At 42.2% G+C, this 26,159-nt stretch overlaps 1 protein-coding gene across 3 annotated transcripts in view; it reads left to right on the top strand.

Annotated features, from left to right (window-relative positions):
- drpr (multiple EGF like domains draper) overlaps positions 1-17,562 on the top strand; it is a 40,242-nt gene extending 22,680 nt beyond the window's left edge. The window contains exons 15-25 of one of the 3 annotated variants that reach the window (XM_075693359.1): positions 2,016-2,124; positions 3,547-3,693; positions 4,970-5,107; positions 5,838-5,966; positions 10,037-10,165; positions 10,570-10,695; positions 10,867-11,035; positions 13,667-13,695; positions 13,905-14,054; positions 14,537-14,740; positions 15,622-17,562. In XM_075693359.1, coding sequence (XP_075549474.1) covers positions 2,016-2,124; positions 3,547-3,693; positions 4,970-5,107; positions 5,838-5,966; positions 10,037-10,165; positions 10,570-10,695; positions 10,867-11,035; positions 13,667-13,695; positions 13,905-14,054; positions 14,537-14,740; positions 15,622-15,722 — 1,431 coding nt within the window. In that variant the 3' untranslated portion in view covers positions 15,723-17,562. Of the gene's footprint in view, positions 1-2,015; positions 2,125-3,546; positions 3,694-4,969; positions 5,108-5,837; positions 5,967-10,036; positions 10,166-10,569; positions 10,696-10,866; positions 11,036-13,666; positions 13,696-13,865; positions 14,055-14,536; positions 14,741-15,621 lie in introns of all 3 variants that reach the window. The other 2 variants (XM_075693358.1, XM_075693360.1) reach the window with 2 other exon arrangements.
- The last annotated feature ends 8,597 nt before the right edge of the window (positions 17,563-26,159 follow it).

Genomic DNA, 26,159 nt, shown 5'->3' with positions numbered 1-26,159 from the left:
CATATTTACTATTTTCAATTACGAACTGGTGTGTTTCTTAAAAACCTCGAATCTAAGCTGACCGTAGAGTTTGGTATATGATTATCCGGAAAAAAGCTATCTGCCTAGATTCGAATAGATACGGTATATCTGACATCTTGAAATTCTCTGGACAACTCTAGGTAATGGACAAATTTCTGCTTTGGTGCAAATTTTCTGAAAATGTTGGTTGCATGGTGCTCAGTAAGAGGTCAAAGAGTAGCCGCGGAAGCTGTAATTCAGTCTGACTATTTCTTGAATGGAATTTATGGCGCAGCAATAAGAACATGGACAACAGCAATGACACATGTGTAAAGTATACTTCTTCAATCCTGATGGGACCAACGAAATAGGTCGAGTTATCTGCTAGGTTGAATGAAACGAGGCAGAAAAAATACCAAAACACGTTGCTGATTCATTAAGTGTGTTTGCCCCAATTCTAAAGTAACCCTGAATCAAATGCACACCCACTCTTGATGGATTCGAAGTAGGAAAGCAATGTATAAATGGACATTAAAAGAAATCAAATATGCACCTATTACTTTAGAAAGAAAAGCACACCATGCTTCTGATTCTTGCAATAACGAACAGACGAAACCAGTAAGCTTTAACTTCACAGAATGGAAATTGGTTTACCTAATGTCCATCATCCTCATCACTTCATCACTTTTGGGACACCTTATTGCAGTCTCCGTATGGTCCACAGCGCATTCGATAATCTGCGTTTGTCAAGGGACTCCACAACAATCACAAATGGGATTGTAGCCCATGCCTAGACTAACTGTTGTGCTAGTTTGTCCTGCAACACATATTCCTCTAAAATGCCAAGAACATGTGACACAGCTTGTTGCCACTAGCCTGCAAATATTTAATAATTTGAATGTGCCTTCGTAATCACCAGACTAAAGGGGGTGTGCTGTCATCGTCATGCTGTGCATGAACTCATGGCATTGCCATCCATGATCTCCATCCCAACATGGCAATGATGATGATGCTGGCTAAGCTGGCTCTGATGGCAGGCTGTTGTGAATGCCACGAATGGGATTTAGGTTTTGGTTTCATGTTGGATTGCACCGCCCAAGCAATTGTAGGAGAAACTTTTTTGGAATAAAAGGCATGCGTTAGAATTTGGTAAATACTGCAATAATTTACAATGAGCTGCCGTTCTCACTTTAAAATCTTTCTGAGGTCGGTCAAAAATAAGTGTTTTCGATGAAAGATTACATGTGTTCAACACATTTTCTGTACCTTAAACACCACCCAGATGGATGGTGCCTCTATTGGAGTCAACCACCATGGCTCTGTTGTTGTGCTGCTAAGCACGAAGTTGCGGGATCAAATCCCATCCACGGTGGCCACATTTTAGTGGGACCAAAACACAGAAACGCTCGTGTACCATGCTTTGGGTTTACATTAAAGAAACACAGGTGGTCGAAATTAATCCGAAGGCCCCCACTACGGCTTGCCCAATAATCAAGTCGTGGTTTTGACACATAAAACCCCAGAATTAAATTTTTCTATTGGAGTCACCACTATGGTCACCAATGGGGTTGGGTGTGTGCGTTGTTCACATAGAGAAATGCAATACTGCTTTTGTGGCTTTGTACACTGCAGACGCATGAGGCCACAGTCCCACGATTTTCTCTTCTGCGAAGCTCCTATCATATAATTTTCTTAAAACTGTCCGAAAGCCAGGCCTCTGATCTTTGTATGTTGGGTGGTCACACTAGAAATGTTTTAATGTTTCTTCAGCACCATACGTGTTACACTTGGCGCTGGGTGCCATACCAATTAGGAAATAACTATAAATAAATAAATACAGGTTGGGAGGTATATGTATGTCCTTGATGGTACGTGTTCCACGTGCTAACATTCTACAACATTATAATTTTATGATGAAATAAATAATGTCTAATGTCTAATATGTTGAGTGGATGTCGCATAGTCTTGTGTTTCCATATTTGTTATTCTTTTGCTTTACACGACCTGGCCACCAGCATGGGAAATATGGATTGAACTGTGAAAACAAATGCAAGTGCAACTGGGAGCATTCCTTGGGATGTGATTACATCACTGGCAAGTGTATCTGTGCTCCTGGCATCAGAGGTGAGCCCACCTGGTCTTTGTTTTTGGTAACTACATTCGCTCGGAATTTGTACCATCGTCTACTTGTCATCCTCTCTGCCATGTTAGGATAAAGATGGAGGTGAAGGCAGTTGTCTTGAGAGAAGTCATCCTAGTAATTTGTATTCACACTAGTACCAGGAAACACCAGCAGCGCTTACACCTCCTTCTTTTTCTTGTTCAAGCTGATTTGCTTGGGAAGTCTGCATTCCAGCCTTCAGCTGTGACTTTCTGAAATAGTGGAGAGCTTTAGCCAGTGCTAAGCACTTCAGTGTTACCGTTTTAGCAGAATACCGGAATGGATGTATGAAAAGGCAGCACTAGTGCGAATATCAGGTGGCATTGGATTAAAATTAAAATGTACTGGAATGTGCTTCCATCGTGTAACAGTTCTTGGCAGAGAAAACTATCATGGCATTTTAGGAAGTTGATGCCACTATGAAAACCTCTGTGGCAGATATCAGAGCACACAGACACACTGTGCGATAAGGAGGTTTGTGTGGTTTGGGTGCGCGATGAGGCACAAGGCACCATCTACCAGTGCCGCTGTTCAATTGCAGGTTGCTGCCTTTCAAGTTACACTGCTTCAAGTTTATTTACTACAGTTAATACAGTGTCCCACATTATGTCAAATGGGCCTTAACTCGAAGCTGTTCCTAGACTCCATCTAGTGAAGCATGGGGCCTCTCCATAACTGCAGAATTAAATGCTGTGCTTCATTAACAGTCCTCGTTGATTACTGCAGTGAGGAGTAGTTGCTTAGGAAACTGTCACTCTAGTGGTTCTGAGCAGGCACCCAAGAACGCCTGGTTATAAAATTTCCACTAGTAAAATCGCCGTGGAGTGTCATTAAAGTGCTGCAACAGTTTTAGTCGAACGGTGTCCCTGCTGTCTACTTTCATGAGTTGAGGTGGAGCGTTGAGTGAGGCGACATCCTAGAATATGGGTGCGAATTGTGCTTTGTGTCGGAAATTGCATACCCTGTGTCACTAGTTGAAGGTCAAAGCTTGTTTATACTAAACCGTTATGAATTTTGATGGGGGTAAAATGCAAAAATGCTCATGTACTTAAACTTAAGTGCACAGTAAAGAACCCCAAGTGGACAAAATTAATCCACTGCCCTCCACTACAGCATGCCTCAAAATTATATTGTGACTTTGGCATGTGAAAACCCGGACCTTAACTTTTCTTTAATGTTTTTTATTAATTTATTCAGTATCGTGATCTCATGACCTGTGCTTGTGAGACAAAACACTTAGTGTCTTTGTGCAAGAAGTTCAATTTGCTATGACAATTTGCTGATTTTTAATAAACTGTAATGTTATGGATTGTATCTGCAAAGAAAATAAAGGAAGAAAAACTTGAAGCTTAACTGAACTTGTGCAAACTGTGACCTGCCTGCAGGAGTGTCCTGTGAAAGTCAGTGTCCCCGTGGCCAGTGGGGTGCCTCATGCGAGAACACCTGCGACTGCAAGAACAACTCCTCGTGCAATCCAGAGACTGGTGTTTGTGTCTGTGAACGGGGATGGATGGGCAAGGACTGCAGTGAACGTGAGCTGTCTTCTGCATTCTCTGCATGCTTACTGGCACATCTTGCCTTACTATCACAAGATGCTAGCTGCAGATATTCTTTTGAATGTGTGTATGTGAACATGTGGGCAAGAGTTTGTCGTTGCCTTAAGGGCCAATATTTGGTAAACAAATTTCATTATTAATTTGGGTCATGCATAAACTAGCCAATTCATGCAACGTAGTGCATTGCTGCACTCAAAAAATAGTCATAGCATTCCATACCAGCTAATGCATTCTTTCCTTATGGCAGGTTAACTTATGGTGCTGAGTGGCGGTTCAAGACAATTGAAGAGTTGCGTCATGTTCTTACATTGTGCGTCTCCATTGAAGCCTTCGCTCCCTTGTTCATTTTTATCTGTCTCGATCTTGTAATTTTAGGGGTCCGGTGATTTCGCAGATGACATTTGCCTCTACATGCCATAAGACTTTGAATCAACCTAACTTCTAATGTTCTTGGTACAGATGCTGCGCAATGTAGTGAAAAAGCACATATGCATTTATGTTGCTTTTCCCTTGCCTTTTCCACGTTTTCCCCATTCAGAGGCCAAACGTGACATTATATATGGGCTAAACACCACTGACACAATTGAAAGAGTAACTTTTACAAATGGGACATGTGCTGATGCAAGTTGCTGTTTCAGGTCAAAGTCCCATTTTTCAGGGCTCTTCGATGCAGTAAAAAAACGGTGGACGAAACAAAAGCTAAATGAATAGTCTCCACATTAAACACTTACTGAGGCTTAGTGTCCAATTGAACAGAATTATTTTTGCATGTCATTTAAAAATGCAGGTCGGTATTATAAACCTTCTACAATGCAGCAGGGAGCAAGTTAAGCTACTGAGCTATATTCGTTTTGTGTAAATTTTAGCAAATATTTCCGTAGCATATATGGAATAGCTGTGATTAACTGCTGTGAATAGTTGCACAGCACTGAGGCTGTAAGATGGAACAGGCCCCATAAGGGTGCACTGGCACTGTATATATATGGGTTCAATTCTCAACTGTGGAGGATGTAGTTAATTTGGAATTTAGTCAAATAAGATGCATGTACCAAGCTTTATGTGCATGCCAGAACAACCTCAAGATGTTCTTTGAACACATGTGGGGTCACCTACTATGCTACTTCTGCCTGCAGACTGGATATGCAGATGTCATTGTGTGAGGCTTACCACTAACTGTCCTTGTTTGGGACTGTGTTTGCGACTAATAGAGACACTCGAATAATGTCTTGTCTTGCCTTTTGGCTTGTTGCAGCATGCCCAGCTGGCTACTTTGGCCAGAACTGCTCGGAGGTGTGCGCAGTGTGCATGCACAGCGATGGCCGTCCCTGCAACCACATCACCGGTCAATGCCAGTGCAGCGCCGGTTATATGGGCTTGCGGTGCAGCGAGTGTGAGTCGTCATTTCTGTTAACAATATCACTCCTGTCTCCACCTAATCTGCAGCAATGCTGCAACCCAGATAAAAGCTCTGCTCGTGCGAGTATAACTGTGCAGGCACCTCTTTTCCACGTGCCTGCTCCTGACCAGAGCCACTGCAATGTTGAGTCTGAGCCCTGGCTAACCTGTCTCCCACTTATTCTCTCAGTGTTTAAATTTATTTTGGGCGGTACTGACTTGCATAGTCTACATAGCTAAATTTGAATGTTCCTCGCCCTGCATTTTCCGACTAAAATTTATGTTTTCACTCAGAAGGCCACATACATATGTTCTATGAAAACTACATTGTGCATAAGCCCTCAAAGTATGCAAGAGAAATGAATTAATGAGTGGCAGTGGCGGCTTTTTAATTTACGCACGAGTTTCCCATGAAAATGTTAAATTTTGACGGTGTCTGCTTTGGTGTGATGTACTTATCAACAAGGAATAATTATGTAGTTTCAAAATAAGCGACAACTTGGCATCACATAACACTGACATCATCGGCACTGCAGCTGAAGCGTAAAATTTAAAAGAAGTCTGGCTTTCATTTTCTCCAGTAATGATAAAAATTGTGGCCCGAAAGTAACACAAATAGAGATCTGGAACAAAAAAGGATACTTCACCAGTCTGAATTGCTCCGGCATTTCTATTTAATATATGATTAACACTGGTTTTTATATCCATTCATCTTGCACTTCCAGCCTGCCCTGTGGACAAGTGGGGCGACAACTGTTCTCAGAAGTGCAAATGCCAGAATGGAGGCGAATGCAACTCTGTGACGGGTGCCTGCCTCTGCATGCCAGGCTGGCAAGGCGAGAACTGCACCATACGTGAGTGCCTCTCTTTTTTCCACCTTTATCTAAGTGTGCCTTTATCTAAGTGCTCCTGATAACATACCTGCCAATGGTCCCGAACTTTACGCAACATTTATGAATTTGGGCTTATTCCATAATTTTACGAATGTTTCGTCAAGCATTACGAAAAAATAGTTCTGGCCACAAGAAAGTTTCCCTTGTCAGTCACTGAACGTACACTGGGAATCTTCTAATGGTGAGGGAACACCAGAGCGGTACATGCTTCAAACAAGTTTATTCAGGCAAGTTCCAGAAGCAAGGGAAATTCGAAACGGCAAAGTAGCCAAAAAAGTCACTGTGATCTAAAAACATGTGTTGCTTGTCAGTCTCTGCTGTTCAATGCTATTAAATCAATGCTATTAAAGTGTGTAAGTATCTCATGAGAGCTGTGCTCAAGACAGACTTTTAAAGAATGCATACTATCTGCCCCTTATCTCTTCTGGTATCAGAACTTTGAGAGCTTTACAAAGTTCTATGTTCACAGGGTGGCAGGTAGGCCGATGTCAAAAGACTGAAGAGATAAATATTGGCATTTTGGAAAATGCATCACAATGTGAACAGAAACAAAAGGGCATGAGATAGACACCAGCTCTCAACTGGGCTATGCCTCACAAATGGCATCTGTAAAATTATTTTCCATCTGTACAAAAAGAAATATTAAATACAAGCATGGATGATGGAAAGTTGAGGCTTTCATTTGTAATATCATCAGCCTAATTTATATTCTCAGCAGTACGTCGGCCTCTTACAGCAGCCCCTGATTACTTCTCTCTTGCGAGTCAGCTGCACGATTCCATCCTATACTATCTGCAAGTTTCCCACTTTCAATGCATGACATACCTAATCCTCAACCATCCTGAATGGCATTTCCCCTCTCTTGTCACCCACTTGCCACATAACACAGCAAAAAACACAGATAACTCTCCGAACCAGTGGCGTAACTAGGTCGTCTGGATCCCAGGGTGCATAGGTCCTCTGTCACCTCCCTCCCTCTCCTCCGGTGTAGTCAGGAAGGTGAGCATATAGAAAATTTTCGGGGAGGGAGGCGTGATGTTCAAGCACAAGCACAGCCGCCTTGGATACCGCGCATGCCCCCCCTTCTCTTTCATTTCCAGATATCCCGACTGTAGCAGGTATATACATTGTTTTATTCTCTGCATCAAATAAATCAGGGTGCTGTACTGATAACTTCTGATAAGCGGATTTGCACATCTGCTGTCAGACTATAATGCTTGGCAGCCAATACAGATGCAGCATTGTGGAAAATATGGCTCACAAGTAAAAAAAAATTTTTTAAGTTTTAATCGGCGGTTTTAGAGGCAATATTGCATTTGCAAAATTGAAGCCCGGCAGTCATATGTTGCCCAGCAACAACTTCACAGAATTCGTCGTGGGTACTATCGTCTGCAGTATTTTGGCTGTGGGCAGCCCTGAACCCAAACGAAAATTATATAGTGTGTCAGTGAGGATGATCTCCCCATCCCATCAGAAAACACCACATGCTTCCCTGCTGTGCGGGCGACAATGCTATGACATTACGAGTACTCTTCATTCTGATTCATAAAGCCTTTTACTTTTTGATATTGGCAAACGTCATTATCCAAGCTGCGGTACCGCCACAGGGTTGGGAACGGAATAGAGCATGCTTCACGTCGATTCCTAGCTGGCGTCACCATGCAAAAAAAGAGAAGGCTGCGATGAAGCCCATGCCAGTGAAAGCTTGCATTTATGGAGGAAGCAAAAAGAATTTTTTCCTACCTCCATGCTTGCACTACTGTTGGTCTGCACTCGCAACACTCTTAAATGGCTGCACCCTTTGGGGTCTATATTTGTCCCACAGCAATAATTGTTATCTCCCTAGCTAGCATTTCCTTTCTTGAAAACTCAGCGCTCGCTACTTTCTTGTCAGGAATGCTGTGTCATGCTGATAACGTGCAAGCTGTTTGTCACTTGGAAGTACCGGGCTCGCAGCGTTAAAGAAAGGAAATGCGGGCAAGACAGACGGTGATTATTGTTAAGGGACAAGATAAGCCACAAAGGGTGTAAATTTTTTGAAGAGTGAATGGAGAGAATAGAGAGATCGACGTCACTGGTGCACTATTTCATATTTATTTTGGTACTGCCATACTGGGCCACCCGCAGTGCCAAAGTACTGCAGGCTCTAGCATGCAAGACGATTTTGTGTAGAGAAAAAATTTTTGTTGAATTAATGATATGACTTGGGCCCTCAATTTCCGCATTGCAATGTTTCCTCTATAATTGCTATTTAACCAGTTATTTAGGATATCTTATTTTAAGATAGCGCGGACTGAACGGAAGAGGGGCCCAAGAGCCACATCGTCGGACTATATGTTTAGCGACGCCCGCTCCGAGCACGAGTGCGCCGCACACGAAACGTTTCGCTAAGGCGAGTGGTTTAGTGACCACTTAGCGAATTAAATTTTTTAGCCCGCACATTCGGGCAATTACTACGTAGGATGTTGATAAGGCTGCAGCCGGCAATTCTGCAGTACTACGTAACTGGTACATCGGATACATGAGCTCAGGCTGCTGGTTATTGGAGCATTCGTTACCATTTACACCCAGTCAAGCTGGCGGAAAGAGGGGGGGCCTTCAGACATATATTTCATCTCCAGATTTACTTAGAATTGAATATTTTTTGCAGCACTTCATATTTTAGCACAGAAGGCTCATCAATTATCCTATGGTTTTTGACATTCTTTTCCCTACGTGATATGCAGTTTTGAACAAAATGTTCCATTGCACTTGGAGAGGATTCATTTTCCATGCCGCTGCGCACTTGCATTTTATTTGCCAGCATGGAAAAGCATTCGCATGTTTCCACAGTATATTTTTAGTTATTAGTGGGTAATGGTGCTTACTGCTGTTGCATGGATTGGACAATTAGGAAACTTTACCATTTAGTTCATTACCTTTTAGTACCATTACTATAGGGGGCAGTCACTTTTGTTGAGTGTCATCACCCACATGCTTAAAACTATGAGTAAGTGTGGCAGTTTGCTTTTGTTTACTCGCTCACAGTTTTTCATTGCTCAGTCTTATTACCCTATTTTCTTCTCCGTCGCTCTTTATCACTCCTTTTTTGGGCTTGTTGCCATGTGCCACCATGTGACTTGATGTACAATGCACAATAATTTGATGTCTGTTAACTTGACCATGTTTGTTGTTAGTGTGACCATGTTCAGGAACCCTGAAATGTGTCCATGGTTTTAACACTTCCTTTTACTTAAACTTCATATGTACAAATTGATTTGATGTTCCCTAGAGGCCATGCTAAGGTAATGTTGCTGCTGTTAACCCTTTCAGCCCCCAAGCTTGTACTGTATTCATTCTGCCAGTTAGTATCATCAATGCCAAGGACAAATCCTGCCTGTTCATGGTGCGCATTGCTTTGCTCTGTTCTGTGTTAATGAGCCATGCGTGGCTGCTCGTTGTATGCCAGCTACTGGCTTTGGGCACCTGTTCATATCATTCTTTAGTTTCCACTGACGTACGTTGTTGTCATGGGTGTCGATAATATTGTTGCAGAGCTTTTTGTACTTAGAGAAGAGCTCTGTGCTAATATCTTACTAACATAGGTATTTCTATTGAATGCAAAGAATGAACGATGCAGTAAATTTTTTATGAGAAGATTATGTGCAAAACATTGGCAAACTCAAAACTTTTATGGAAATTTTTTGCTCTTTCTCAGGAATAACTTGGGAATTGGATATTAAGCACTTGTCTACAGCCATATCAAGCCTTTGTTAGTTTGTCCCCTCTGCTTTTTCTTTTTTTGGTAAGGTGATACATAAGTGAAGGGACACGTCCCTTGGAAGTCAGGTTATTTGCAATGTGGAGCTGCGGTCAGCTGACAGATTAGTGCTAGTGTTTTGAACGTGAGCTAGCACCCAATTCAATCTTTTGGGCTGTTGGGTTATAGGGCACTCCAGTAGTCTGTCAGCTTCTCGTGAGCACAGTTCTTGTTCATGTTGTGCTTGGTTCTTTGATACTTAGTGCTATGCTCTTATTCGGTTCCATTACAGCCTGCACCAATGGAACCTATGGCTTCAACTGCACCCAGAAGTGCACCTGCCAAAATGGTGGCTTGTGCCGAGCTAGTGATGGCAAGTGCAGATGCAAGCCAGGCTGGATGGGCTCCCGTTGCACAGAGAGTGAGCTTGCATTTTACAAGTCGGGCACTTCTAAGGGCTTACCTCAGCTATGAGGTCCAAGTACTGCATACATGCCTGCTTCAAGTACAACCAATCGCCGCAGAAATGAGAACACACATGAACAACTATTTGCATTTTTCTCGACCATTAGCTCTTGCGTGGGTGCCCAAATTAGAACCAAGTGTAAATAGTAGTAAAGCTTGTTTCATAGAAGGTTGCAGTTAGAGCCATTGTAGCTCATCTTCAACAGGTTAAATGTCATGATGTAACAAAACCAAAACATGTAATGTAAATAAAATCTTGAGCATTACTGTTGAATGAGTTTGTTTTGTCATTTAAGGAGCACTGGTTGTTGCTAGTTACTAAAAGCTCATTAATGAGGGATGTTCAATGTTTCATTCCAGTCTGTGCTGAAGGCTTTTACGGAGACCACTGCATGTCATCCTGCGACTGCAAAGAAAATTTTGTGTGCAGTCCCATATCCGGCTGCGTCTGCCGCTACGGCTTCACAGGGGAATACTGCAATATTCGTAAGTTGCCATTTGCTTAGAACCAGAGTGCATATTTGCTGCTTTTAATGTGACATTTATGCAATCTGTTTTTGTAACCATAAAGAAAGCATTTCACATTGCAATACATTGAAGGTTTAAAATGTGTGTTTGAGTTTGTGACTTCCTTTCCATATATTTCTTTCCCCCCAGGTCTAGTGGACAGAAGCGTGATGTATTTTGAAGAAGAACCAAAGTCCAACTCAGGAATTGTGGTGGGAACCTGCGTGGCGGTTCTCCTTGTCATAGTCATTGTCATTTGCATTGTGTTCTACTACAAGAGGAGGGTTAGTCACCTCAAAAATGAACTGGCCTACGTAACGTAAGTTGACTTCTAGTTTTCAGAGCTGCATTAGATGCAGCAATGCAACTCTGGTTGATTAGCTATTTTGGTTAATTTAATCCCAAGAGGGAGGTCCCGGCCAGTGCCCATATATTTCTATAGGCTAAGATTTTTGTTATTCCAATCCTAAAATTAGCCTTCACCAGATAATTCGAACTTGACCCAAATGGTGACACCACTCGTGACCCTATTGGCTATGGTGTCAGCCTTAGTAGCCCCAGGAGGCATTGAATAGATCAGAGACTCCTGCTAAAAATGTTATTTCTTGCCCAGTTGTTGTCCAAGTTTCGAGCAAGAACAGAAGCTCACAATGAATGAATATGTATTGATACATTGTAGTGACGGTGAACAACCACAATGGCACAATGCCAGTCACAGATCTAACTTTGTTGGGTGAACCTGTGCCCAGCAAACGGGTAACACTTGGGCGGACCGATAGTGATGAGCACATGTGTCGATCATTGGAAACTGATCTGCAGGTCAAGTGCATCGACTTTTATATGGGACTCATCAAAGATTCCAGTGTAACCGCTGACGCTCGCATACCTTCCAGAAAGTACAACGCTATTCATGTTGCACATTCAATCTGATTAAACAGGGTCTGATAATAACATACACAACAGATAGAATCAATGATAAGATTCTAGTTAGTGTCAAATCATGCAGGTGAAATGCATTCCCCAGAAAAAGGATAAACAAGTACATGTGTCAGTATTAATCCCCATTCTCATGTGCACCTTTTTCAAGGCAAATGAAACCTAAACTGCATTTGCAGCGTTGGCAATCCCCTACAGCCATAGTCAGCACTATCATCATTGTAATCACAAGATGAAGACAAAAATGTTTTTGTGTAGGTTGGCAATGGTGAGGTGCTGCTTTCTTTATGAAAGCTCCTTCAAAATACAAATTCTTTTACTTTCTAAGCAGCAGCAGAGCCACATCACATGTTTTTGGCGTGCTAGTGTCTTGCATACGACATTAGATGAACTCGCAAAGTGGCAAGTCTAAGTGTGGGCAAAGATCCCATTCATGTAAGTTGCAGACATGTCTACTAAATTTAAAACATCAAATGCAGGGAACATAGACACAGGAGGACATATTGTGGACTACGGCAATAGAGAGCAAGCAGTCCAAGAGTGACAACAGTGGGCATGAAGTGCCAGTTAATTTCCATGCTCTGAAGATATGTCAACTCTTTAGGTTTTATCTTTTTCTGATTGCCAGAATTGGTAGCCTGCTATATTCCTCTAAATATAAAATCGGGTGTGCATTTGCGTGCACATTACTTTCTACTTTCAATCCACAAGAACTCTTTAAAGTTGGAAGCCTGTTAGAGCTGGGTAAATACTGCTGCATAAAGCAGCAGTGTGCTCGGACTTCTTTTCTGTCTCTTCTTCTAATTTGACCCACCGGATAATTTGATCAATTCTATAGTAGTGTCAAGGTTGACTTAACAAATGTCTCCTGTGCTAATCACTTGACCACAGAAATATAATCAGCTTACTTTGATTCACTGCAATTAATTGTGAAGTTCCACATGCCTGAAATGATTCACCACCCAATTAAATTCCAATAGTGATGAATCTTGGGAAAGTTTCTTTCATAAAAAGGAAAGTAGTACTAGATAGTGTCAAGCTCTGAGTTCAAATATAGTAAGCATACATCATTAGGCACTGCTACAAGCACACTAGTTATTTTGCTAGTGAGGGCACAGGCACTAGAAAATAAGCAAAAACCGGCTGTAAAGTTCACCGCTATGAAGCCAGCTATGCATGTCTTTATCGTACTCAAATTTTGCCTGGCGAGTCTGTGGCCAATGGCAGATATCATAAGTGCCCCCAGGACAATGTGAGACCCTCCAGACTAGAGCTGTGGCTTTGGGGTAGCATACTTAAATATCATTCATATCACTGGAGGTGCCAGCCAGAAAGCGCTGACATTTATCACAATCGCGCTTTAACCTTAAACGTTGCAGTATTGGAATCGTCTCACTAGCCTCTCGTCGTGCTGTTTGGCTTATAAGCATTTTGCTGTCTAATTTTTGATAACATCAGCTGGTTCAGCAACTTCTGTCCGAGAGCCGCATGACAAAATCTTACTCACTCTGCAAGACTGTCTTATTGAGGCATTCACAGTTCTTGCATTAGGCTGCTAAAGATACACCAGTAGGATTTACATCCAATTATAAATGACACATGCCAAAAATAGCTGAAAATCAGATAATAAGGCCACTACCTGTTAAAAGTGCACTTTTTCTGTTAAACAAGCCTAAATTCACTAAAACGGCAACGCTGCCAAGAGGCTCAGTAATTCAATAATGCTAACAAAGGTAGAGGCTTGGGCGAGTTGGTAATTTGTGGCAAAATAAGCACAGCGCGGAAGACAGGGACATAGTAAGAAAGCCACACACTGTGCTCAGTAATGCTTAACAAGAATAGTAGCAGTGAAAGTGTGCAGGTCTCATCCGATTTAAAAAGCACCATTATTAAGCATTTACCTTCTGAAAACGTTATGCACAAGGTTTATCACTTGTAGACCTCTGTGCCAGATTATTTGCTGTGGATTGAAACATAGAGAGCTTAATATACTTAATTATTCATTTTCTCGCAGGTACACTGCAGACCCAAGACCACCGCCAGGTAGGTTCACAAATCATTGAAAAAAGTTTCTCCGCTGCATGTCCGTTAATCTTGTGCATGGTTTGGCATGGTCTTATTTCCTTTTTACTTTCTTTCATTTTTTTTCCACGTTTAGTCTACCTTCTTGTTTGGTTGGGTGGTTCACCGTTTGTTGTGGTCGTGTTTCATAGATCGACGTCACTTTGACAATCCTGTCTATGCTTTCCAAGCTGTTCATTTGGACGGTGCACTCAACAATGCATCTGGAGCCTCCAATATCAAGCAGATTCACAATGACCTCAACTGCACCAAGAGTAACATAGAGAAAGCCAAGCTGGGCTTCTGTGATGATGACGACCAGGATTCGCAGAGCTTGAAAGGTAATCCTGCCTGAGAAAGGTGTCGTTGCATCCAATGTTGAAAGATATGTCAAAATTTTATGTACAAAGCACATTTGTAATTTAAGCACCTTATCTCTTGGATATATTCTTTGGATTGAGTGCTGTGGTTTCTTGCATTAGAATGTAAATTGCTTTTTCTTATCTCCTCCTCTATTCCTTCTGCTGTCCTCTCTCCTTGTCAAGTTGATCCTACAACTTCTGCCCCCTTGCTGGCTGCCAGTCAGGTGTCAGCTGCTTGAGCTATGCAGTTATAGTACAGCTGGCAGCAATTTCCTAGTTAATAAACCTTATCTAGTTTAATAAAACGAGCTTAATAAACAACTGGTTACTATGAATACTTATTCTTAACAATTTTTGGACAGACCAACCTGTTTCAAGAAGGCTGTGCACTGGTTGGCTTGATGCCATCAACTGTTGCACGCACTGTACTCAAGTTATTCCTGCCACTTTTACACTTGCAGGTGCCTGTGGAGGCAATGACTATGAAAGCAACTGCAAGGACTTCGACTTCAAGCCTAATATCTACCAGAGCATAGAGGACCTCAAATCATATGTGGACAAGAAGGAACCCTTCTATGATGAGGTCAAAGACAAGGGAGACATTAGTAATGTTACCGTTCCTATCTGCACTGACACTCGACAACTTGCAGGGCGGTCGAGTAGTGGTAAGTGCATGCACTTCTTTTTAAAATGTGGTCAGGAGTAGCCACAGAATTGTTTCTTTCTACAGAAATTGAGAATGCCGTCTTTCCACCTACCCTTGCAGTCTCCCTTGCAGTCTCCCTTGCAGTCTCCCTTGCAGTCTCCCTTGCAGTCACATCTATAAAACAAAATGATTACGCAGGCCCCACGTTCTTTGAAAACCAAGTTATGCACTAGCATTGGAATGATGATGTCTATGCTGTAAATGCTTTAAAGTGCAATCATTGGGGAGCCAGGCAAAGAATGCTGTTGCATAAAGATAATTAATTTGAGCACAAGTGCAAAGCTATGTCAGCAGTAGCTAGTACAGCTCTGGAGGACTATTGCTTGCGATTTTTACTCTTTCATTTTCTGCCGTGATAGGGCTACTGAAACTTGATGCCATGCAAGCACATATTGTTGTTATATTCAGTAAGGTTCTCAGCACTGCAGTCATCTTGTTCTCATATTTTTAATTATTATTAGAAATGTTCATTCCACATTGCCTACTGGAAATGCAAGAAGCTATTTTCTTGCTAACAGATTCTTGGGTGTAACGATAATTAAATTTGACAATTCAAGTGACTGATAAAACAAATGTTGATTATTATTAAGTAAGCATTAGCTTTATTTGTGTTGGTGCAGCTTGTGTATTAATTAAGCTTTCGGGCAAAACTAATCTTTGATGTACCTTGAACAGGACTAAGAACAATCATTATGTGGTTTTCAGAAATTATGCCTATTTAGAAAGTTCGCCAATTTGTCAATTTACCACCTTCAACATGATGGATGTTCAGTTAACAATGCATGTTTTTTCATTATTTACGAAACATCAGCACACTAATATGTTTCTCTGCCTTTGCAGATGCTGACGGTTATGACCACCTGGAATACAACAGACCAAAGACTGAGACAAAGCCAAACTACTTCCGGCTTGACAGCACACTTCCCAAGAAGAAGACTTAAATGTGACGGCAACACTCCCATGTGCCCCTTGTGAAAACCAAGAACACTGAACGTGCTCATGTGTGTATGTGTGTCTGCCACAAACTGTGATTCTGCTTCCTTGGACTCCACCAGAAACAAAAAAGGACCCCTGTTGCATGACGTGTTGTGGCATTGTTCAGTCCCACAGTGACAATGGTTCTCAGTCCACCTGCTGTGATCTTCCAGCGGGTGTTCAGTTTACGTGTTCAATGTGTGATGGCTGCTGCATACTGTGGCCCTTGCACTGTGCTCCTTCGTTAATTGAAGCTGTTGATCCAAATTTACTTTGAGAATGATTGTGATAGTTAGCTTCAATATTAATGCATTGTGTTGCAACCTTTACTATGATGAGATTCCTTTGTTGTTTAGCGAAGAGTTAATTTGATAGTCAGTGCTTTATGTTGGCATGCCTCAAGCAGCACCTTTATTCTGTGTTGCTGCAGAACTGCACTCCTGTGCTGTGAATGTGGGCAAATGTGGCTTGTTTGATGCCTGTACAGATTGAAAAGCACTGCAGCGATCTGTGCACCCACAATGGACTATCTCACTTCTACATAGATCTCTACACTCTCGGATTATGATGTTGATTTGCGTGCCGCGGACTGCCAGCTAGATGATCTGTGTGCTGGTATACTGGCTGGCCAGGTATGCTTGCTATATTGTGTTGTAATAGTCTAGTAATTTAATGACACTAGCTGCCATTACAGCAACAGCAACACTTGTTTTAATGTATGCGTTTTTTTGTGTTGTTCAGTTGTCTGGCTTTATGAACAATTTGGAGCGGGACTCATTGGTGCATGAAACTTGCTTGCGGAGAGAAACTCAAGGTTCATAGAGCTGAGATTTTAATTAAATTGATTGTAGATTCAGATCAATATACTCCAGTTGCCTAAAATGATTCATCTATGCTGATTATACAATGAACTGCAGAGCCTCGATAACACCAATACAGCATCATTTCTGTTTTCTTTAGCAGTGCATCTTTTTGACACCAGAGTCCTCATTTAGGCTGGAGCATGAATCGTGCTGTGTGAGAGGGCATGCGGAAGCTTCGCACTAAGCCTCGTGCAGCTATGGTCTACTAGAAAAAAATGTTTTTGTTGTCACATGTCTGGCACAGCACAGGTATATTCATGCAACACCAGGTATATAATCTTGACCGCATGAATTTCGTTTTCTTCTTGATGCCACTTTTAGTATGCTACATCTCTCTCATTGAGCAATGTCATGTAAGAAGAACAAAGTGTGTGGCCTTTTCTATCAGCCTTGTTGATCATCCACCGATTTTGCCTATTTGAACGACATATACGCAAGCTATGGCAGACTTAGTCTTATGCTCTATCATGTGATGACATGAATTTTACACAGATGAACCTCAACATGTGGTTCATGTCGTTTAATGAATATATACTTCTGCAGCCAGTTATGGTGGCCAGAAAGTTTTTACTTCAAGTTCTGATGGCTGGTGAATGTCAGTTCATATAAGAGCTTTTGGCAAACGTTATCATCCAGATATGTATGCAGTGCTAGTGAAAGCCCTTTAGTAGGGATATTTTCCCAATTGGTTTTGTCACTTCGTTGAGAGAAATGTCACCGAGGTTCTGCAGTTTATTTATGCTGTCTTGTACATATACCAACTTCCTAGCTATAGGTGTCGCGGATGTTTTGCTTCAGTTCTGAAGCAACCTTTTAAACAATCTTGAAAAAATGATAAGAGCTCTATGTCAGTGGTGTCACAATTTCAACATACATGTCACGTGTGTAAAAATGTAAATATTTTACCCATGACCGAGTGTAGGCAATAAAAAAGAAACTATTACTTCCGCACTAGTCTTGATTATGCTACATGCATTCTCACAATTTGTGGCTTGTGAACACGGCTCTCATATGGGAACCGAAATATCATTATAGTTTTTATTTATCATGCTCGACATAGCTGTTTCCATCTCCTGCCCCACACGCTCATCTGAGGCTGAAGCATTAGCAACTTAATCAGTTCCTTCAAACTTTATTATTTTTAGTATCAAACTGTTTCTGCGGTATACACAAACTTTTCTGCTATGATGCCCAGACAGAAATTGCAATAGACTTGTGTACAACATACAAAACAAAACCTTCTGTTCCATGTAAGGGCAGCACCTTGCCAAAGTTGTGAAAAAGTGTGGCCCTCACAAGAGTCTATACGGTAGATCATTCACAGACTTCATATTTAGGGGTGTGGGAACAGAAGGGCCCACAAAGAATTGCCATTTATTAATCAGGTTATTGCATTGATGTCGCGGCTACCATTGTCGAGCCTATATGTCTGATGGCGCTAGTCCAATCTCTTCTTCCACTGCCGGGCTGTATGAGTGCTGTTCGCTACATGGCTCCTCCCTGGAGATGAAGGCACTCTCGTTGAGCGGTTTCAGTTGTAGAGATGGCACTGCCAGAGTCCAGATGAGCTGGCTTCAAGCGGTAAATCGAAATTATCTCTTCGCATCCGCTGACAAGAAGTGTGAAAAACTTGGCGTCACGCTTGAGGACTTCAAAGGCACCATCGTAAGGAGCTTGTAAAAGAGCGCGAGTAGCATCATGACGGATAAATACGCGACTGCTATGAAGTAAAGATGGGCTCATGTAAACATTTCTGCAGTCATCACGAAGTGGTGGTGGTAGAACAGTGGTCATTGTAATGCGAAGGCTGTCGGCATAAGATTGTAGGTCAGCAGATGATGTCTCCGAGGCGAATAACTCACTGGGTACGCAAAGTGTCATGCCAAAAACGAGTTCTGCTGAAGAACGCTGTGCATCTGCTTTCAGAGCTGTGCGAAGACAGTAGAACCAAAGGCAGGTGCTCTGTCCATGAAATCATGGAGTCATGGGCACGAAGTGCTGCTTTTAGTTGATGATGGAAGCGGTCTACCATTACATTGGAACTTGGCTGATAATTAAGCTGTCATTCGTATGTGCATTGCACCTAGAAGACGGGAGAGAGCTTGAAAGAGCAACTAGTCAAATTGTCTTGCTCTGTCTGTCGTTATGGTGTGTGGTACGCCGTAATGAGAAATCCAGGTATTTAAAGGGGCACTAAAGCAAAACAATAAATCAGTTTATACTGATAAAGCATTGTTTGAGAACTGTCTGATATTAATACTTTGAATATTAGATGAGAAAAATGGTTAAAGTATCAGTATTTGAATTTCGCACCGAAACCCTGATGCCGGTACGTCAGTGTGACATCGGGGATTCCAAGGTATGTTTTCATACTTTGGCCGTGTTTGTTCGGTGATGGTTCCCCAAGCTTGCTATGTTTAATATTTGGTTCCTTTAGAACGCAACGCAGTCAATCTGTACCGCTAAATAAGTAAGTAGGCCCTAGAAGTCTCTATCAAAATCCATGACGTCACAGCGACCTCGTGCTGTAACTTCAAGGAGGTGTCACCCCCTGTATTTCGCTCTTGTGCTTTTTCTTGCTTACTAAGCATCTTATCATGGTACAATTGGTGTTTTCAGTGTTGTAGAAAGGTAATTTAATGATGCAGAAGAAATCATTTTTCTCATTAGTGTCCCTTTAAGATGGCCTGGGCTACAGACTCTGCATAATGTGAGAGAGTGGCATTGCTTCAGGCCAGTGTGTGAAGCGGTCGATACAAGTGAGTATGTATCGTTGGTTCGAGGACGGTCGTAGCGGACCAACGATATCAATGTGAACGTGGCCAAAGCGAACGTCTGGTGGTGGAAAATGACCAGGTGCACTCATAGTGTGTCGACTGACTTTGGCGCGTTGGTACTGTATGCATGCCCTAGCCCAGCAACAGACGTCGGCATTCATAGGCGGCCACAGATAGCGGGAATTGACCAGACGTTGTGTATCACGTACTCCAGGGTGCAATAAAGAGCGTAATGAGTCAAAAACTTGCTGCCGAAATTGTTGTGGAACGTATGGTCGAGGATGACCTGTAGACATGTCGCATATCACTGTGACGTTGCAGCTAGGCAGTAAGATATCTTCGAAATGCAGAGAAACAATGGCAGTCCGGAGTGTTTGAAGTTCACGGTCTGTGCATTGAGTGGTAGCGGGGCGGACAAAGTCAATGCCGGAACCATTTAATTGGCTTGCATTTATATGAATCTGTGACAGAGCGTCAGCGACGGAATTATCGGCATCACTGATATGCCGAATATCAGTAGTGAATTCGGAGATATATGCAAGCTGGCAAATTTCGCGGGAAACATGCGAGGAGCTGTTAGAGGCAATCGCATAAATGAGCGATTTGTGGTCGGTGAGAATAAAGAACTGACGCCCTACGAGATTGTGACGGAAGTGGCGGACTGCGAGGTAGAGTCTTAGCAATTCGTGACCGAAAGTTCTGCAGCGGGTTTCTTGTGGCGTCAGCTTCCTTGAAAAGAAAGATATAGGCTGCCATATCTTGCCAACCAGCTGTTGAAACACGGCGCCACCAGCTATATGTCGGAGGCGTCTGCCATAAACGTACATTGGAGCTTCTGGTTGCGGGTGTGCCAGTAGTGGTACAGTAGCAAGGGCGTTCTTGGCAGAGATAAAAGAAGATTCAGCAGCATTAATCCATGATATAGGCATGCTAGCTCGTGGTGTGCCAGAGAGTAGAATGTGCAAAGGCTGCAAAATATAAGCACAACGAGGAATGAAACGGCGATAGTAATTGATGAGGCCCAGAAATACCCGTAACTGCTTGGTGGAAGACGGACGTGGAAAATCTTTAATAGCTTGGACACGGGATGGGACGGGTTGGATATGCCATGCTCGTCTACTCGATGACCCAGGAAATCGAGAGAAGCAACGCCAAACTCACTCTTCGAGATGTTCACGACTAGACCATATTGAGGGAGGCGTTCAAACATACTACGTAGGTCAGATTCGTGTTCCACAGCAAAGCGACTGAATAAAAGAATGTCGTCTAAATAGATGAAGCTTAAGTCAGGCCACGGAGTATTTGATCGACGAACTGCTGAACTGTATGAGCGGCATTAGGAGGCCGAAAGGCATGCGCATGTATTCGAACGTGCCAAGAGGGGTAATGAGTGCAGTTTTGGGAATGTCGGAAGGCCCAACAGGAATCTGATGGACCCGCCGTGGTTGCTCAGTGGCTATGGTGTTGGGCTGCTGAGCACGAGGTCGCGGGATCGAATCCCGGCCACGGCGGCCGCATTTCGATGGGGGCGAAATGCGAAAACACCCGTGTGCTTAGATTTAGGTGCACGTTAAAGAACCCCAGGTGGTCAAAATTTCCGGAGTCCTCCACTACGGCGTGCCTCATAATCAGAAAGTGGTTTTGGCACGTAAAACGCCAAATATTAATTAATTAAGGAATCTGATGGTAATCTTTTACTAGATCCACCTTGCTAAATATGCAGCAACCATGAATCAATGAGGTGAAATCGTGGATGTGGGGTATAGGGTACCTATCGGGAATCGTCACTTTAAGGTGCGGTAATCGCCACACAGCCACTAATCACCCATCTTCTTGGGCACCATGTGTAAAGCAGATGACCAAGGGCTAGCGGAAGGACGAACGAAGCCCAACTCGAGCATGTGTTCGGATTATTGCTTTGCAATTTTCACACACACACACACACACACACACACACACACACACACACACACACACACACACACACACACACATATATATATATATATATATATATATATATATATATATATATATATACAGGCATACTTATCAAACGCAGTAGTCGCACGTAGTCATAAGGCATTGATATATACCGGTATAGGACCCCATGTTTTGAGCGCACCGTGTAACGCGTTACAGACAGCAGGACAGACAGATTTAAGAGAGAATTAGCCCCAGAATGTTTACGCATTAAAAAATTATGCGGATCCCATGCACTGTGGGAATCAATGTAAGCGAAGCTTTCTGCGCTGTTTACTTTGACAATTAACGGTGATTTGACAGCGACTGCTTATGTAATTTCTTCAGCGTTTAGTCCAATACTTTGCTTGATGCGTTGTTGTACGCCATTGTTCATTATCTATGAGAGAGTTCAGCACTATCATTGCCTCACGTGGCAGGTCGCATCGCGGCAGAAGTGTTCAACTTGAATAATGAGCTGTAACACGCCAAAACCACAATCGGATTATGAGACACGCCGTAGCGGCGGACTCCGGATTAACTTTGACACGGTGGTATTCCTTAACAATCTAAGTGCACTAGCGTATCTGTTTCGCACCCGTCGAGATGCGGCTGTTGCGGCCGCTATCGAGCCCATGACCTCGAGCAACGCCACAGTCGCAAAGCTGCCGCGGCGGGCGCGGAAGTGTTGATTAGGCGTGCGACCGCTTCCGTAGTGTCGCCAAGACCCTACACTGCTTTAATGTGTCTTTGCGTCAGTTGTCCCCTTGACACATTTGAATGGTGTTTATTTTTCAGAACGAGGAGAAGTAAAATGTACCGCACCTTCAGTTTACACGCAACTATTCTCGTTTCTATAGCGCAGTCGAACCTCGATATTACGAACCTCGGTGTAACGAAATTCGCAATGTCATGAACCATTCTCATTCCCCGATCTCAGGTGCATTGAAAACCGTGTATCTTCTTTCGCGATTTAATGAAGTAATTTCATGACATGGTTTCGATTTAACGAAGATTCCGGCCATCTCAAGCGTGAACTTGGAGCCTGTATGGCTAGTTAATATGGCAATAAAACTATAAAAATGTCGGCAGAGGCAAAAGTTACTTAAATCTCTCTCTGCATGGAAAGTTTGAGCTGCAGTACCGCCTTAGAAGCGCGCGTCTCAGTACGCGGTAGGCAGGAAACACAGCTACGTCATTTTTCGCATGGGAAAACAACTTGCAGTGGCAGCTGGGCGCGCGGCGATAGCAGCGCTCGGAGAAACGCGAGATCTGACGATGCCATCTGCGCAAGAGGGATAGAACAGTAAAATTCCGATCCTGGTAACTCCGCTCACTTCTCTTAACGCTTTCATTAACATGAGGAAAACGCCAAACTTTTTCCCTGAAGGAAGTGTTCCCTCAATACTTTATGCAATAGATAAACAAAAAGTAGACTGAATGCACATTTCAGGCATAAAAATTATCAACGAGATATATGTCAAAACAGATATAGATTGCCAGAATCGAGATTGTGGGATAAAACGGAACAAAGTTTGTTAAAACACGCTTGCACCTGCAAAGAATAACACGTAACAAAAACTGTAAGATGTAAGAAATGCATTGCCGTCTAACACGCACTATCTCCGAAAAAAATATTTAATTGACTGGTATTTCAAGACAAAAATTGAACTGCAAGCACTACAGTTAGAGTGAGGGGCTGCGGCCGCCGATGTTCCAGGCTGGTTAGCTCGACGTCGCTCTCAATGTAAAAATCAAACGAAAAGGCAGCATCATGAGACTCGCTGCTGCTCTGTGCATCGATAAAATCAGCTGCAGACGCATCGGAATCACGACATCTGCGATCTTTCTCTGCGACATCTGCGACAAGTGGTTCAAAAGAAGAATAAGCACATATTTGGGAACTGCCTTTTTTGGGAAAAATGGTAAGGCTATAGCCCAATGAAATTTTGATTCAGGCAAATTTTCTCACTTGTCTGAAAAAGCGCTTGTTCGGCGTCAAAATCATTCCTCGTGATAATGCACGTGGTCACAAGTGGTTCAAACGAAGAAAAAGCACATATTTGAGAATTGCCATGTTTGGGAATAATGGTAAGGCTATAGCCCAGTAAAATTTTGATTCAGGCAAATTTTCTCACTTGTCTGAAAAAGCGCTTGCTCGACGTCAAAATCATTCGTTGTGATAATGCACGTGGTTACAATTGGTTTAAACGAAGAAAAAGCACATATTTGAGAACTGCCTTTTTTGGGGAAAATGGTAAGGCTATAGCCCAGTAAAATTTTGATTCAGGCAAATTTTCTGACTTGTTTGAAAAAGCGCTCTGAAAAAGCGCTTGCTCGGCGTCGAAATCATTCGTTGTGATAATGCACGTGGTTACAATTGGTTTAAACGAAGAATGAGCACATATTTGAGGATTGCATTTTTTGAGAAAAATGGTAAGGCTATAGCCCAGTAAAATTTTGATTCAGGCAAATTTTTCTCACTTGTCTAAAGAAGTGCTCGTTCGGCACAAAAATCATTCCTCGTGATAATGCACGTGGTCACAAGTGGTTCAAACGAAGGATAAGCACATATTTGAGAACTGCCTTTTTTGGAAAAAATGGTAAGACTATAGCCCAGAAAAATTTTGATTCAGGCAAATTTTCTCACTTGTCAGAAAAAGCGCTTGTTCGGCGTCAAAATCATTCCTTGTTATAATGAACGTGGTCACAAGTGGTTCAAACGGAGAATGAGCACATATTTGAGGATTGCATTTTTTTGGGAAAAATGGTAAGGCTATAGCCCAGTAATATTTTGATTCAGGCAAATTTTCTCACTTGTCTGAAAAAGCGCTTGTTCGGCGTCAAAATCATTCCTCGTGATAATGCACGTGGTCACAAGTGGTTCAAACGAACAATAAGCACATATTTGAGAACTGCCTTTTTTGGGAAAAATGGTAAGGCTATAGCCCAGTAATATTTTGATTCAGGCAAATTTTCTCACTTGTCTGAAAAAGCGCTTGTTCGGCGTCAAAATCATTCCTCCTGATAATGCACGTGGTCAAAAGTGGTTCAAACGAAGAAAAAGCACATATTTGAGAATTGCCATTTTTGGGAAAAATGGTAAGGCTATAGCCCAGTAAATTTTTGACTCAGGCAAACTTTCTCACTTGTCTGAAATAGGGCTTGTTCGGCGTCAAAATCATTCCTCGTGATAATGCACGTGGTCACTAGTGGTTCAAACGAAGAATAAGCACATATCTGAGAACTGCCTTTTTTGGGGAAAATGGTAAGGCTATAGCCCAGTAAAATTTTGATTCAGGCAAATTTTCTCACTTGTTTGAAAAAGCGCTTGTTCGGCGTCAAAATCATTCCTCGTGATAATGCACGTGGTCACAAGTGGTTCAAACGAAGAAAAAGCACACATTTGAGAATTGCCATGTTTGGGAATAATGGTAAGGCTATAGCCCAGTAAAATTTTGATTCAGGCAAATTTTCTCACTTGTCTGAAAAAGCGCTTGCTCGACGTCAAAATCATTCGTTGTGATAATGCACGTGGTTAGAATTGGTTTAAACGAAGAAAAAGCACATATTTGAGAATCGTTATTTTTGGGAAAAATGGAAAGGCTATAGCCCAGTAAAATTTTGATTCAGGCAAATTTTCTCACTTGTCTGAAAAAGGGCTTGTTCGGCGTCAAAATCATTCCTCGTGATAATGCACGTGGTCACAAGTGGTTCAAACGAAGAAAAAGCACATATTTGAGAATTGCCATGTTTGGGAAAAATGGTAAGGCCCAGTAAAATTTAGATTCAGGCAAAATTTTCTCACCTGTCTGAAAAAGCGCTTGATCGGCGTCAAAATCATTCCTTGTGATAATGCACGTGGTCAGAAGTGGTTCAAACGAAGAAAAAGCAAATATTTGAGAATTGCCATGTTTGGGAAAAATGGTAAGGCTATAGCCCAGTAAATATTTTATTCAGGCAAATTTTCTCACTTGTCCGAAAAAGCGCTTGTTCGGCGTCAAAATCATTCCTTGTGATAATGAACGCGGTCACAAGTGGTTCAAACGGAGAATGAGCACATATTTGAGAACTGCCTTTTTTGGGAAAAATGGTAAGGCTATAAGCCCAGTAAAATTTTGATTCAGGCAAATTTTTTAACTTGTCTGAAATAGGGCTTGTTCGGCGTCAAAATCATTCCTCGTGTTAATGCACGTGGTCACAAGTGGTTCAAACGAAGAAAAAGCTCTTATTTGAGGATTGCATTTTTTTGGGAAAAATGGTAAGGCTATAGCCCAGTAAAATTTTTATTCAGGCAAATTTTCTCGCTTGTCTGAAAAAGCGCTTGTTCGGTGTCAAAATGATTCCTCGTGGTAGTGCACGTGGTTACAATTGGTTTAAACGAAGAAAAATCACATATTTGAGAATCGCCATTTTTGGGAAAAATGGTAAGGCTATAGCCCAGTAAAATTTAGATTCAGGCAAATTTTCTCACCTGTCTGAAAAAGCGCTTGATCGGCGTCAAAATCATTCCTTGTGATAATGCACGTGGTCACATGTGGTTCAAACGAAGAAAAAGCACATATTTGAGAATTGCCATTTTTGGGAAAAATGGTAAGGCTATAGCCCAGTAAAATTTTTATTCAGGCAAATTTTCTCACTTGTCTGAAAAATCGCTTGTTCGGCGTCAAAATCATTCCTTGTGATAATGCACGTGGTCACAAGTGGTTCAAACTAAGAAAAGCACATTATTGAGAATTGTCATTTTTGGGAAAAATGGTAAGGCTATAGCCCAGTAAAATTTTGATTCAGGCAAATTTTC

Source organism: Dermacentor variabilis, chromosome 5, assembly GCF_050947875.1.
Source record: "Dermacentor variabilis isolate Ectoservices chromosome 5, ASM5094787v1, whole genome shotgun sequence".
NCBI lineage: Eukaryota > Metazoa > Arthropoda > Arachnida > Ixodida > Ixodidae > Dermacentor > Dermacentor variabilis.
This window is presented reverse-complemented; position numbering and strand designations above follow the sequence as displayed.